We start from the raw sequence: 14,374 nt of genomic DNA on the forward strand, positions 1-14,374 counted from the left end.
GAAAGTGTGAAGGTCTTTTGACAAGGCAACGGCGTGAGGCGAAGAGATTCATATGAAATTGTCTCAATTATGTTGAATTTCTGTTTGATGCAAGAAAGTGTGAATGTGAAGGAGAGACAGAGAAAGCAATGTTGTCGTGAATAATTATTTTTATAGCAGTGTGATACGATTCTTCTGCGATAAATCAGCAAATGAAGGTAGGTACATGTTTGCCCTCACATGAAGGTAGGATATCAGGTTTCACATTTCGAGTGACACCTTTGCGTTTCGAGCAAATTCGAAGGCCTTCCTTAGTGTTTGCCTTCACGCGTCAGGATGTGTCGTCAGAGAAAAGAGTGTCACCGTTCAGAAGCTTTGTTCGATGATGATTTGTATCTAGACAACACATGTAGCCAGAACCTAATAGTGAGCGGTAGCAGTAGTCCAGGACAAGAACATATGCTTTGCTCTTGCTATTGGAAGTGAGGATCCCATTCCATGACCTTTCTAGGGCCAGCAAATCGACGACCCTAGCGCTAGTCCTACTTTGGTATCACTCAGACTTTCCAAACCTAGATGACGTTCGCCCTTGTGTGCATTGACATTTCCAGTCAACACGCGAAGCAAACGAAATGGAGGTAGCAGCAGGTGCGGTTGTCGCAGAACAAGCAGTATCCACTGCTGTCGAAGCAGGCGTCGCCTACGGTATCGCAAAACCCACTCCTCCATTGTCTGCAACTTTCACACGGATCTCAAGCCCCGCTTTCCTCCCGCGATTGAAGCATTCTCTCGCCGTCGTCAATGGGCAGATATACCTTTTTGGAGGCGAGGATGAAACGGGAAAGCTGGCAGGAGATGAAGTGCATATCGTCAGCTTGCCATTGAAGAGCGCAGGGAACGAAGGCAAACCAGATTACAGTATGCCATTCACATAGCTGTCACAACATCCACTGATGGGTAGAAAGAGTGCGTGCCATCATTAGGTGAAGGTGAAGATGGGAAGGTCCCTGGGAAAAGAGCAGGACACAGTTCGATCGCCGTTGCAGGCAAGATCTACATCTTTGGTGGAAGTGGAGAAGATGGAAAGCCAATTGAAGAGATGGGACGCGTTTGGATGTACAACACCAAGACTCTGGGCTGGAGCTACATTGATCCTGCTGAGGACGCGTCGCTTCCTCCTGCACGACACATGCATGGCGCTGTATCCAGCGATCGACCAGCTTCGGCCACCAAGGCAGGGACTCAGCACACTATGACCGAGCAGATTTCCTCAACCATATCCAAGCTTCCCAGTATGATCTCAAAAACATCCATCGACGACGGCCCTTCAGAGCCCCATGGTACACTCATCATTCATGGCGGCCAATCTGCTTCCTCAAGTGTTCTCAACGATACTTGGGCCTTCAACATCGCAACTCGCACCTGGTCCTCCCTCCTTCCACTCCCCTCGTCATCCTCCCCAACGTCTAGCCTCGCCTTCGTATATTCTACCCTGTACACCATAAGTGGCACCACAGAATTTGCACATGAGATCTCCACCCTCCCTCTTAAGCCTAAGTCCTACATCAATCTCGCGGGCGAGAATACCGAAGACTTCCTCTCTACACAAGAAACCTGGTCCACCATCACTATCCCTACTAATCCTCTCACACCCGGTCCAAAATCTCGCACTGGTGCCCCATTCCTCCCAATATCCACCGGTGCAGGACGGGACTATATCCTCTACCTCCTCGGCGAGCAAACCTCCGCCCCAAAAAGTCCGCCCGGCACAGATTCCGACGATAAGCCTGACCCCTCATCTACAACCCCAGAAAACACACCAGTCTACTACTCAGATACCTGGGCATATGGCCTCGCACCACCCGCTACCACGCCTGCAGGGATCAAAGATGCCATTCGCTCGACAGTGGGCGCGTCGGTCAGCTCAGCAACATGGGCAGAAGTCATAGTCGATGCAAACGTGGAGCCTGAAGCGGGAGAGGCAACTGAGACTGGCGGCAAAGCACACCCGGGGCCAAGAGCGTGGTTTGCAGCCGACAGATTGGAAGGTGGAAAGGGCGTTGTCATGTGGGGTGGACGGAATGGTAGGGGTGAGGTTGAGGGGGACGGATGGCTTGTAAATGTGGCTTGAGAAGAGCTATGAGATGTCTGTATAGGAGGAGCGAGGATGGAAATGTAGGAGGAAAGCCTGAGCGGTGCTCAGAGAATATTACCACGTCGCGTACGAAATGAGCTATGGCTGAAAAATGAATAGAGCCTCGCTGCGACCTTGGACCAAATGATCACACTCAAGCATTACTGCTGCAAATATTTTGGCCTCTGTTACGCTCTTCAAATACTCACAGATTGTTAGTCGAGACCAGCCGCTGGAGCACTACTGCATTTGACTGCCAAAAATCTCGTCGGCGAAAATGCTGACACCAAAAGCCCCCTCCCCCTTTCCCCTGCCACCTTCAACTCCACCACCTCATCAACTCACGCCATCCATTCTCCCAGACCCAGTCTTCAACCCCCTCCCCTCTCCAACCTCAGAAAGCTCATAAGGCCCAGCCCCCTAGTTGACCAGACTCTCCGTCCCCCTCAATAATCGACTCAAATCGGCAAATACAGCGTCCTAGCTCGGTCTCTCTCTTGGACTGACTTCCACCGAAGCACTCACTCCATCGTTGTCTTCAAGATCGCGTACGTGAATCCTTGGTCCGAGGGTGGGGATGGGAGACCGGCGAGGTGAATTCACTTACCAAATTGTCAACAAATGTTCCTCAAAATGCTACTCCTACAATTGCGTTCCTTTCGAAGATACTAGACGACTTTTTCAGCGGTATAAAGCACGTTGAAGAAAAGCATAAGGGCAATTACGACAAAAGAATCAATACTTCATGATAACCAACCCAAGAAAACCCACATCATGTCATATTTCTTCTATTCAGACCACCCACCTCATCAGCTAACATTGCTCAGCTCCCCTGTCAAACACCTTCAAGGCCTTCCCATGTCCACTGGCCTTCTCATCAATCACCCAAGACGCGAGACTCTTCACACCCCTATAAACATTGACTTCAGACGGAAAATACAACCGCTTTTGCATGTTTCTGCTTCTCAACCAATCCTCACACCAATCCTCGGGTGCTTACAGCGAAGTCTTCAATACCCCATCCGTGAAGTCTTGAGAAACCGGCATATTATGAATAGTAATGGCTAGATCTCCGTGTATAAAGCGGGCCCCATCCTGAGCGGTGAGATAGCCCTGTTAGGAGGCGAATTGAGGACGAGAAGAGATGGCGCGGTATGATGGAGTAGAGGAGATGATCAGGTACTAAAGGTGCTGCCAGGGAGAACGTACAGGAGCTACCTCGCCTGTTGGCGGCATGAAGCGTGAAATTTCATGCAAGCACTCCCAGAAATCGTAGTAGTTCTTTACGTCTGCCTTCTCGCCGCTGCCGATGTCGAAGTGGAGGGCTATGTATGGATTGCCGCAGTCATTGCTCGTGTATTCTTCGGTCCAGCTGCGAGTAGAAAGTTTATGGATTGATCTCGAAACCTATATATCGAATCTAAAACCCCGTCGACTCACACTATCAGTTCCACCATCAAACACCTCCGCCCCACTATCCCCTCCCTCCCCTCCCTCCCCTTCCTTTCCATTCCCAGCCTTAGGCTCATCAACCACCCAATACGCCAAGCTCCTCTGCGCGCGGAAAACAACGACTCGAAACGGTAAATACAGCCGCCTCTCTATAAGAATGCCCCACAACTCAAGAAGTCCATCCATCGAGGTCTTCCACTCCGCGAACGTGAATTCGAGCCTCGCAGGTCCGCCGTTATGTACAATCATATCCAGCTCCTGGCCTTCCTCTCGACGTCCGTCCTAGATGAGAGGTCAGTGGTTTTTTCGGAAGGATTAATGGAGGGGAGGGGAACGGCAAATGTGCTTTCGGGGCAAGTGCGAGGAGAGAAAACGTACACTGACCACCCTGTCAGATGGACGCACATTTCTCGCCGTGTTGCTTATGCACTCCCAGATTTCGTAAGGGTCAGCGCGTTTGCTACGGCTGGCGCCGACCTCGAGGTGGAGGATCATGGGTGGAATGCCGGAATTCTCGACTGTGAATTGGTCGAACCATCTGTGGGGGTTTGGAGAAATGAGTCGTTTAGGCATTGAAAGGAAAGGAAAGTGGGATCTTCAGGATGAGATTGCAGAGGAGGGGGCGTACCCAAGGAACGTCTCATTGAGGGGATTAGAGGGGTCACTGCTATTTCCCCGAATGGTGGGGAGGACGGGGCCGCTGAGGACGACGGTGTGTAGACTGAGGAGGGCGAGATAGCTAAGGTAGAATTTCGAAAACATCTTGGAATGGAAACAAGCCATCTAGAGAGTCAGCTTTGTTATGTGAGATACATAACAAAGTCTACCGGCCAGTTGTACGCATGCTGTTTTTGTGTATACTTTGTATTGCATAAAGTTTCCTGGAGACACAGCTCGAAGTCTTAATGCGGAGATTGCAACGTAAGTCATTGCTAAGCTTATGTCTTACACCTACGCGCATGTCTCTTCCGGTCTAGTCTTACAGATCCGGACAGAATTGTACCATTGCAATGTATTCAAGACGGTATGCATGAAAAACACTGTCATTACCTTCTTATGCAGCTTTCCAACCTTCACTCAAACCTTCCCGAGTCCTTCTCAAACCCCAGTCTCCAAATCTTTTATTCTCCTATCTACACTGCCCTAGCAATCTCCCAAAGCCCAACAATTCCTCCACCCCTATAAACGCCCATTCGTAGCGATAAATCCACATCCACCTCCAGCCGCCTAAACAGCCGCTTCTTCACGGGCGTCAACGCTATATCGAGGTTCTCGAACGTAAATATCTGGAGACCGAGGCACGAAGACAGGAGTAAAGTGGAAGGAGAGAGGAAAGAAAGAAAGAAGGGGAAGTACTCTAGAGTATTATTTGATAGGCTGAGTGGATTGCTGCCATCGTTTTAATAAGCTCGTGCCAGGCTGGAGAAAGAGATGAGGGGGCTGCTTCGGACGAAGGAGAAGAGGCTTTACAGAGGAAAAAGAAGATTAGAGGCCGTTGGTAGCGTTACCCGACAATTCGACGATTGTATTACTTTTTGGCAAGGAAAAGACGGCTGATATAAGGCTCAGATATTCAGAACAACAATACGCTCAGATAGCACAATCATCGAAGGGTTTACGGCTACTCAATCTCCGAATGCACAGTCTGCAATTCCCTGTGAAGCACGGCTATTCATCTAAGCGTGGAGCATATAAGTCATCGCTTAGCCCGATGTCTTGAAGTGGCGTGCGCGTTTCAACAATGGCATACTAGCGATGTGATACAAATCTCCGAGAATGTCGATTCGTGAACATTTCTTCGCCTTGAAATCTGGGACGAATCCATGGTCACCAGTCACTGCTAAAAAAGCCCTCCAGCCTACACTTGTTCCCAGATCTTTCTACATCCCATCGTACCACACGCACGAAACTATTTCGCCCTGCTCCCTTTAGTGATCTGTCCTCTTTTGCTCCATCTTACCCTCCCGTATCATTCCTCACCTCCCTACTCTGCCTCTCCAGTTTCCCCCGAACTTGATGCTGGCCCAAGAACCTCCCAACTCCCCAATTTCTCCTCGCCCCTGAAAACCTGCACATTCAACGGCAGGCCAAAATAATGATACCCACCTCTCCCCGGAAAAATCCAGCCAACAACGGGCAGGAACGTCTTCTGCAGAATCTCATACGTGAATTCTGGCTCCCATACATCATCCACGTACAGGATGTAGCCTGAGTCCCTCCAGTGGTCGTGTTCCTGTGGGGAAGAATGTTAATTGTGGGGTAGGAAAAAGGGAAGGGGGTTTGGGGGCTACGGAGGAGGGGAGGGGAGGGGGAGGGAGGAGAAGGCAACCTTCGCTACATCCCGAATATGGTCAGGTTTCTTTTGGTCTATTGAATCTGAGGCTGTGCCGATGACATCGGCGACGGCCCATCGCGCTACAGGTGCAGATTCGCCGGGGGAGATGTAGAGGATGAGCGGCGGACTGCCGGAGTCGGGGACTATGACATGGTCGTCGACGCTGCGGGCAATTTAGTATTGTGGTGTTGCATCGATGTAAGGGGCGGAGCAGGAAGACGTGATTGATGAGGGATGAAGAAAGAGAGAAGGGGCTGATTATGGGACTAGGGGAGGGTGGGATACTTGATAGCCGTCTCATTAAGCTGGGCCAGTGGTTGAGTAGAGGGTAGGATGACGGAGCTGCTCAGAATGGAGGGGATCAAGGCCAGGAAAGAGAGGGGGATCAGGGGATGGAGTATCATCTGGTGCATTCTCCAGAATTAAGAAATCATGACGTTTGATGATGAACATCAGAGGAGACGAATGTAGATCTGTTATGAGAACATTAGTTTTAGGATTGCTATTGTTTCGGCTTGCTGTCTTAAGGAGAATCATCGCTTAGGATAATGTCTTCAATAGCAAGCGCATTCCTAGAAACTATGTGATATAGCACTAATCTCCAGATATACAGACTCGTGACGCTGCATTGTCGTGGAACTCTAAAGTTTCCATGACCACTACTCGAAAAGCAATGGCATCCAAACTACTCACCAACGAACCACCCGATCTCTCATTACCCTCCACAAACCCCCCTACCCCTACACCCACCCCTCATCCCACACCTCCCACACCTCCCACACCTCCCACACCTTCTCCCCACCTCCCTACCACCCCCCAAGCACGTCCCAACTCCCCAACCCCTCCTCACCCCTAAAAACCCCTACGGACAACGGAATATCAAACCGCCTAACCTTACCCGGAAACAACCACTTAACAACCGACGGAAACGTAGCCTGCAGAACCTCATACGTGAGCCTCGTCTCCTTATCCGCCCGGTTGACGATCAGCATCAAATGCTCTGCGCGCCAGAAATCATGATTCTGTTTACCCCCAGGTTTTGTGTTAGTTTTGAGATAAGACCCTGCGGGTTTTGAAGCGGAAAATGAGAAGGGAAAGGATGGGGAAGGATGGGGGAGGATGGGGGAGGATGGGGGAGGGGAAAAGGGGGGAGGAGGAAGCACCAGCACAGGATCCTGGCTATGACCCGCGGCTTTCTTCTTGTCGATGTATTCAGAGGCGGTGTCGATTACGTCGGCGATGGCCCAGCGCAGAGCGGGAGCTGCGTCGCCGGTGGTGAGGTGGAGAATTAGGGGCGGGGAGCCGGAGTTGGGGACGGTGATTTCTTCGCTGATGCTAGGGGGGTTAGGGTTAGTGTTATTTTGTCGCGTCCGTGTGATGGGGGCGGAAGAAGGGTTGAGCGGCGCGGGGAGGAAGGGGGAGGTGGGAGGATGGAATACCTGACAGCTGTTTCGTTGAGCCTGGATACTGCTTCGCTGTCTTCGTTTGCGATATCAAGGTTTGGTGGTGGAGATGAGAATACAGGGCTGCTGAGGGTGGAAGGGATGAAGGTCAGGAGAGAGAGCGCGGTGAGGAAGAGAGGTGGAAGCATTGTCGGGTTGCTGCTCCTGTGCAAACTTGAAGAACGAAATCCTCGTTATGGGCGAAGGGTTAGATAGAAAAGAAGATCTCAGCAAGTCATCATCAAGCGAGGCTTAACATCACAGATGGTATTGTTTTGTTTGGACGTATGATCTGTGTTTATAAAGCACTGCTCGCTGTCTCATTGTAAATAGTCTGATGTCTTATTAGTACGCGCATGTCACGGAATTGAGTAGCAAAACCTCAGCCTCAATCTGTCTAAAGCTTCCTGTCGCGTCAGCTCTAATGACCTGGCACGAGTTCAGGAACTAAATGCACTTCGTGCAATCTGTACTCTACATGCCAGCCCGAACAACTATTCACTCAGCAGCAGTTTCGAACCGTCTTGTATCAAACAAATGCATAGCCCCAAGAACCTGCTCCTTTTCGTCTGCAGTATCGATCCTCACAAGTTGCATGGTCACGGATGGTCTTCCCTGCATGGTCACCAAATTCCGGTACCCATTGACAGCTTGCCGCACAATGTCATACGTAAATGATAGGACCTGTTTTCCCGAGTAGATTTGGGCAACTTCCAGCCCATGGTTTTTGTCAAGTCTGTAGCTTACGCCGCATTGTGGGATAGGGTCGTAAACGTCGTATGGGCGTAATTTGTCGATTTCTCCGGTAGCGTTGTCAAAGATGCGGATTGCTTCTTCAAGTTTGATGGTGCGGTACCGGGAACTGTCGTGTATTACGAGGCTGATAGGTGGATGCGTTCCGGGAAGTGGGAGGGGAATTGCCTTATTGATGTCGTTTGCGGAAGTGAGGGCGAGATCGGTTGTGTTGAGAAGACTTGCTCCTATGTCGCAGCTTGTAGACAATGGTATGCTCGTGACTGATTCCAAGAGGGAGAGCAGGATTAAAGTGACTGCTAGTAGAGGGCGCATGGCTATCTGCTGATGGTGGATATGAAAGCCGGTGTGACTGAGGCCTTTTTGATTGATTTGACCCCTTCGAGAATGGATTTCGTTTTGTCTACTGCGACTGTACTGCCCGTTGGTCCGTGTGATTCAAGTCAAGGCCAAGAATAGGCGACTGAACGCTGAAAATAATGAATCCGACACGCATTTACTTGATGCGCTCCAAATTTGATGACGCTCTATTCTTAGTTCCCACCGTAAATTCTGAGACAGAAACACCAAAATATGTGCTCTTGAGGTCCCAGCTTTACAGATTTGGCGAAGAGTGCTCCAACATGGTTTCAGATCCACAAATCTAAGAAAGATGCTGCTGTTGAGGAGTGTAAAAACGGGTACTTACCCGGCATCAGGCGCTGTATAAAATCATACCCTGGTCCATTGGAACACAGATCTTTCTTCAAAGGGTAAAGGAAGTTAAAGACACATCAATTGCTTGTAAATGACTGACGAGAGAACAGATCAATTAAGAATGACAGTCCTGCTAACGAAATACGACTTTGACTTACGACCCATTTACCATTTTACGAAGTCGCAACAGATGGTAGAGCAACCACGCTCTCCACAGCGGATTGCGCTGGCTTTGGAATAGACAACACGCCGGTCACTCCATTCGTAGAGTTTGTCGCCTGAGTCAGTACGCTCGTGAAAGCGTCGCCAACATCAGTATTGTTATCGCCCCCAGCATTTACAGCATTAGTCCACGGAGGTTTCGTGACATCCGGAATACTCATGCACTGATTCATCGCCACTACTCCAACGTCAGTATCCCATACACATTGTACACGAAAGAGAAATTATATCATCACTCACACAACATGTACCCCACAATTGCATTACTCGACACTCGATTTCTTCCCTCAACATCCTTATTCAGCGTCTTATACTGTATCCCCTCCTCCGTATAGCCCACCCCATCAAAATACATCGGCAGCAGTCCCCATAAGAGAATAAAACCCTGCGCCTGCTCAAAGTACCCCGTTTCCTCAAACTTATTATCCACGACTGTCGGGCACGGATCGGTCGGCGGGGCGAGCGGGAAATCGTAGAAGCTGGGGCAGACGAAGACTCTGCCCGTTTCGGCGTGAAAGACGCCCGCGGCCTTGCCGTCTAGACACTTCTCTATATCTCCGGGGGAGAGTATTTGGGGAAGAGGTTTCTCCTCGCTGACGCAGTAGAAGATGGGTTTTCGGGGCGGGGTTGTGTAGGGGAGGAGATTGCGCTCGACGAGGTTGCGCAGTCCTTGGTCGAAAAAGGCGTGGGCGCCGCGGTGGTTGTTCATGAGGGTGAAGAGTTCTGTGTCGAGGGCGACTCCGGCGCGATTCACGCCTCTGTCCATCTCGTTCAGGGCCCTGCGGAGGATTCCCCTCTGCTCTGAAGTGCATTCATTAAAGTAGGGGTCTGGAGGTTTGTAAGTTTCTGTTTGTTTTGGGAGGCGTGTTACAAACAAACTGGGGCAGCGAGGCTGATAGCTGCAAAGGACAATCCAATGATGGCTAGTATCCCATTGAGCTCGCTGAGAAGCATGGCGAAATTCACACTCTCTTTGTCTAAATCAACGAGGTCAACTGGCGAAAAGACTGCGATTTCTTGAGCAATTCGAAACGGAAAGATGCGACAGCCATTCATGGGTTATTGTTTTCGTCATCTCTCATATATGAAAATTGTAACACAGATTCACCTCAGCAATTATCCCAGCGCATACCAGGCAACCCCGACCTGAGTTCTTCGCGCGTCTGTCGCATTGAGTGCATATGTCACCAAAAATAGGCACTCGTGTTTCGCGAAAAGGCGAAACTGTCCTAGTCATCTTCTCGTAATAAGTTGAACAAAGTAAGGGCGGAAGGGAAATATAGGGTGCAGTGACAGGAACATCTCATGCAAAGTGCCGGAAATTTCACTTTCCTTTGCCCATCGGTCCTTGGCGAAGGACGTACAGCTATACAGCCGCCTTCCATCATAAATTACACAGTCCAGATGCCAACTTACTCACCTTTCACGTCTAATACGCCTGATCAATCTCACGAAGCACACTCGCCAATGTGTTGCACCGACACGATGCAACAAATGGGTGACAGGCGTCACAAACTCCCACTATCAACAATCGTAGCAGACACATCCCCCAACTCAGCCAATACAGTCTGAATTCATTAGCCGTGTCCCATCCCATCGGTCTGCATTACCAGGAAGAATTACTCACCTGCACAAGCTGAGTCGCCTCAGCGCCCGGAATATCCCTATCACCAACACCGTCTCGAACGATCGAGATATCGTAACCGAGCTCAAACCCCGCTCTGGACGTGGAGGAGATACAGACATGAGCCTGAACCAAGGTCAAGAAACGCTCGTGTACGAAATGCAAGGGATGAGTGAGGAGGTGGGAGAAGTACCATATACCCGACCAAAACGACTTTATTCTTCCCCAGCTTCTTGAGATGAGCATCCAGTTCCGTCGCCGTGAACGCGCTCGGTGCCGCTTTCGTGATCGTCTACAATACGTGCTTCTCGTCAGCACCTGCCAATTGATCCCGCGTTAATCAAGTACTACGCCCTCCTTAACCCAGAAAATCACCACAACGTCCTACCCCCCTCTCCCCCGCCGCCAAGTCTAACTCACCATCTCCCTCCCCTCCTCCTCCTCCGGTTTCAACTCCTCAAACTCCTCCACCAACTCCGTCCCCGCGGTGAAAATGGGCGCGCCCTCAGGTGTTTGGTGCAGCACGTGCACGACATCGCCCCTCGCATGACGCCACTTCGCCAACAAGCCGGCGATTTTCTTGCGAGAAGCCTGCACGTCGTGGATGGCGAGTTTGCCACTGGCGTACTCGTTCTGCGCGTCGATGATTACGAGGACGCTGTCTTGCGGGTTGGGGGACGAGGGGGGATGGAGAGGATTTCGCGGAACGAGGGAGGGGGAGGCATGGTGGGTGAAATTGTTTGGTGGATTGGTGGATCGGTGAGTTGGGTTTATGATAGGGGAGGAGTGGGCAGGAGAGTTGGTGGTGTGGATTGGCGGACTTGATGGATGGGATTGGATATGACGTCGAAGAATGAGGGAGGGTAGCATCGCTCCTTTCTACCGATTGGTCGAGTGAGGTGCTTAGTCATGAGTCTTCATTGATGATATGTCCATGGTGCTCAAGGTGGAAATATTGCTGAGCTGAGAATCAAGGTGGTGAAGCGCCGTTGAATTCGCAACTAGTTGATAATGTCAATGCCAATGCAGGAAAGAAGCACCATTTGACGACGGTATTCGAGCTGAGAGGTCTGTTTCAAGCACATTAATGCATAGCTCGTCCATTGTTCAGGTTCTGCTTACATCCTATTGTTATGGAGTAGATGAATCATACACCTGTCTGTTAGCTATTCACGAAGAGACATACGAAAGGGGCTGTTGGAAGCTCTTCATTGCCGCTAAATATACAGAGTTGATATCACAAGTGTACCAAGATGTGTATGCGATGCTAGTATTGATACATAGAGTAGCCAGAACCAAAATTGCAGCATGCATCTCTAACTTTAGCTAGAGGCAGACTAATTCTATAGCTTCATCTCGAACTTCTTCCTGATCCTTTCCCCATAGAAGTAGAACACAAAGGGTATCGGGCATAAAGCAAGGGATATAAAAGCCAGCAGGGTATTGCCCCACCCTAGCCCTAGGGTGGCGTACATACTCCTACCAGCCAATGGTAGTAATGCTCCAATCAAGCTCCTAAAAATGGTATTCGCAGCCAGCGCGCTCGCCGCATAAATGGTGAAGGCATCGACTAGATACGTCTGAATCGGCATGAAAGTCGCCAGCAGCCCGAACCCGACGAAGGAGGTGCCGATGATGGGAGCGATCCAGTGCACGCCTTTGTCAGCTGTCCAGCCGTAGATGAAGAGGCCGATGGGAATAACAAAGGAGCCAGGTATGAGAGGTGGGAGACGGTATTCTGGCTTTCGCTCTCCAGTTGAACTTCTGTTTGTGAGGTACTGGAGCAGCTTGTCGGAGTAAACACCAAAGATGATCACTCCGAAGAGCGATCCCATGCCAATGCCAAGGTAGGTGAGCCCGACGCTGCCTTGGGAGAAATGGTACTTCTCAGCGAAGACTTCGTTTATTGTGGTGAAGAGGAGGTAAAGGTAGCCGTAGACGACCGCAATGTAGGTTGATAAGGCTAGCACGATGGGAGAGAAGAGGAGGAGCTTCATAGGCCGTACAATGGAGACCTTGAAGAGTTGTGCGGGCGTGTAGGGGAGCGCCATCTTGGAGCGGATGTTGGGATTGCCGGTTTCTTTGCGAAGACGGGCGGCTTTACGCTCGAGAAGGACGACGGGGTAGGTTTCACGTAAGGCGAAGAGGCCGCATGAGGCGATAACGCCGCCCTGGGAGTTCTTGAGTCAGCTGGTAGTCTCAAGCATAGAGGTAGGCAAGCTCACGGCAATCGCAATGACCCAAAAGGTCCAACGCCATCCCGCAGCATCAGTGAGGTATCCGCCTGCTACAGGACCAATGATAGGACCCATCAGTGGACCTAGGACCCAGATAGCCATCACACCCCCTCTCTTCTCCTGTGGTATCAAGTCGGCTATTGTGCCTCCGCCGATTGTGAGCGGGCAAGATCCGAAGAGACCTGAGATAAAGCGGAAACCAATAAGCATATTAAGGTTCGTTGATAGGGCGCAAGCTACAGTGAAGACTATGAAGCCAAGGTTGGAGCAGTGATAGAGTGGCAATCGCCCATAGAGTTCGGACAAGGGAGCGAGGACGACAGGACCAGCGGCATAGCCTAGGACGTAGATTGAGACGACGAAAGCGGCCAGCTGCTCATTAGTAGAATGGAACTCTGTCATGACTTCGAGGATGCCCGGGGCGAACATGGAGGAGGCGAGGGGTCTAGAGAAGAGTCAGTGAGGTTGAGGGCGTGGGATGGAAGGGACGTACGTGAGGAAGGTGATGGAAGATATGACGGTAATATTTGCCCACTTCTTCTTCGCTGACCAGTTTCGCGGATTCTGTGGATCGTCCGGGCCGTCGAAGTCGACGACGTTCGGGTCTGGTGCTCCTGCATTGGCTGGGTCGGTATGCTTCTCGTCAGGCGCGCTCGCGGGCTGCGCTTCGAGATCTAGGTCCTTCTCTTGGCTTGAAGCCTCTGATGATATCTTCCCCACATCTTCTTTAGATATTTCAGCTACAAAAGCTCCTGAGGTGTAGGTTTTATGTTGTTCTGAGGGTGCCGTGGATCGCGCTGATGGTGCGACGGCGATAGGGGGAGCTGGGACAGATATGTGTCATTAGAATCTTGATCCTCATGACTGTCTACGGGCATTCGAGGATTGGGGTCGTCTGCTGTTGCATTTGACCGGTGAAGGTCTACATCATGGCCTGAGTAAAGAGCGGAGACGATTCGGGCATTTGCTGGCTCATCATGGGTGAGAGCCTTCGCAAGAGGCAATTCCGTGTCTACCGAGCATTGTCAGCCACCTCTAGCCATGTTTCACCCCCAACAAACCCGAGAGAGGGTCCTGGCTGAGATGAAGTTGAATGGTAAATGAACAGTAAGAGTCTCACTCATGTTGTTGTCAAGCCTTCATATTCCAGCGGCAATTGCCGCCTTCCCAGGAGCCGCTGATATCATCCAATGGTTCAAGAGATTCACGAAGCAACGGCGGGTGATCGAAGCCCACAATTTTGGCAGGGTATAAGGAGTCTAAGAAGAAACGAGCGGACACGTTCATTATATACAGCGATCAATTTTGAGCGACCAGCTCCGCATTCGATCTTCTTCATGCCTTCCTAACCGAAAATCGCGGCTGCTCGGCACAAAGAATGTCATAATTGTGCATTGACGTGCATTAGCTGCGCATAGGCATGCATAATCTCGCAAGACCCGGAGTTAGGGAGATAAGATGCCAAATCTCCGAGGTCGTGCCAAGACCTCACAAGGACAA

General features: G+C 50.7%; 3 protein-coding genes across 3 annotated transcripts; 1 reads left to right on the plus strand and 2 right to left on the minus strand.

Moving 5' to 3' along the window:
- Positions 1 to 611: 611 nt before the first annotated feature.
- Positions 612 to 2,110, plus strand: KY384_008875 (uncharacterized protein; the record flags this gene model as incomplete). The annotated part of the gene is made up of 2 exons (XM_044817362.1): positions 612 to 897; positions 963 to 2,110. 2 exons carry the CDS (start codon positions 612 to 614, stop codon positions 2,108 to 2,110), a joined length of 1,434 nt encoding a protein of 477 aa, XP_044664515.1.
- A 5,730-nt stretch (positions 2,111 to 7,840) lies between these two features.
- Positions 7,841 to 8,410, minus strand: KY384_008876 (uncharacterized protein; the record flags this gene model as incomplete). Its single annotated transcript, XM_044817363.1, has 1 exon — positions 7,841 to 8,410. One exon carries the CDS (start codon positions 8,408 to 8,410, stop codon positions 7,841 to 7,843), a length of 570 nt encoding a protein of 189 aa, XP_044664516.1.
- Positions 8,411 to 8,964: 554 nt separating this feature from the next.
- KY384_008877 (uncharacterized protein) lies at positions 8,965 to 13,998 on the minus strand (the record flags this gene model as incomplete). Its single annotated transcript, XM_044817364.1, has 11 exons — positions 8,965 to 9,191; positions 9,254 to 9,891; positions 10,568 to 10,581; positions 10,641 to 10,763; positions 10,831 to 10,929; positions 11,058 to 11,295; positions 11,686 to 11,707; positions 12,115 to 12,817; positions 12,863 to 13,319; positions 13,368 to 13,698; positions 13,995 to 13,998. The coding sequence occupies 11 exons, from the start codon at positions 13,996 to 13,998 to the stop codon at positions 8,965 to 8,967; spliced, it is 2,856 nt and encodes a 951-aa protein (XP_044664517.1).
- Positions 13,999 to 14,374: the final 376 nt, after the last annotated feature.

This window comes from Bacidia gigantensis (assembly GCF_019456465.1).
Source record: "Bacidia gigantensis strain McMullin 20006 chromosome Unknown scaffold_268, whole genome shotgun sequence".
Lineage (NCBI taxonomy): Eukaryota > Fungi > Ascomycota > Lecanoromycetes > Lecanorales > Ramalinaceae > Bacidia > Bacidia gigantensis.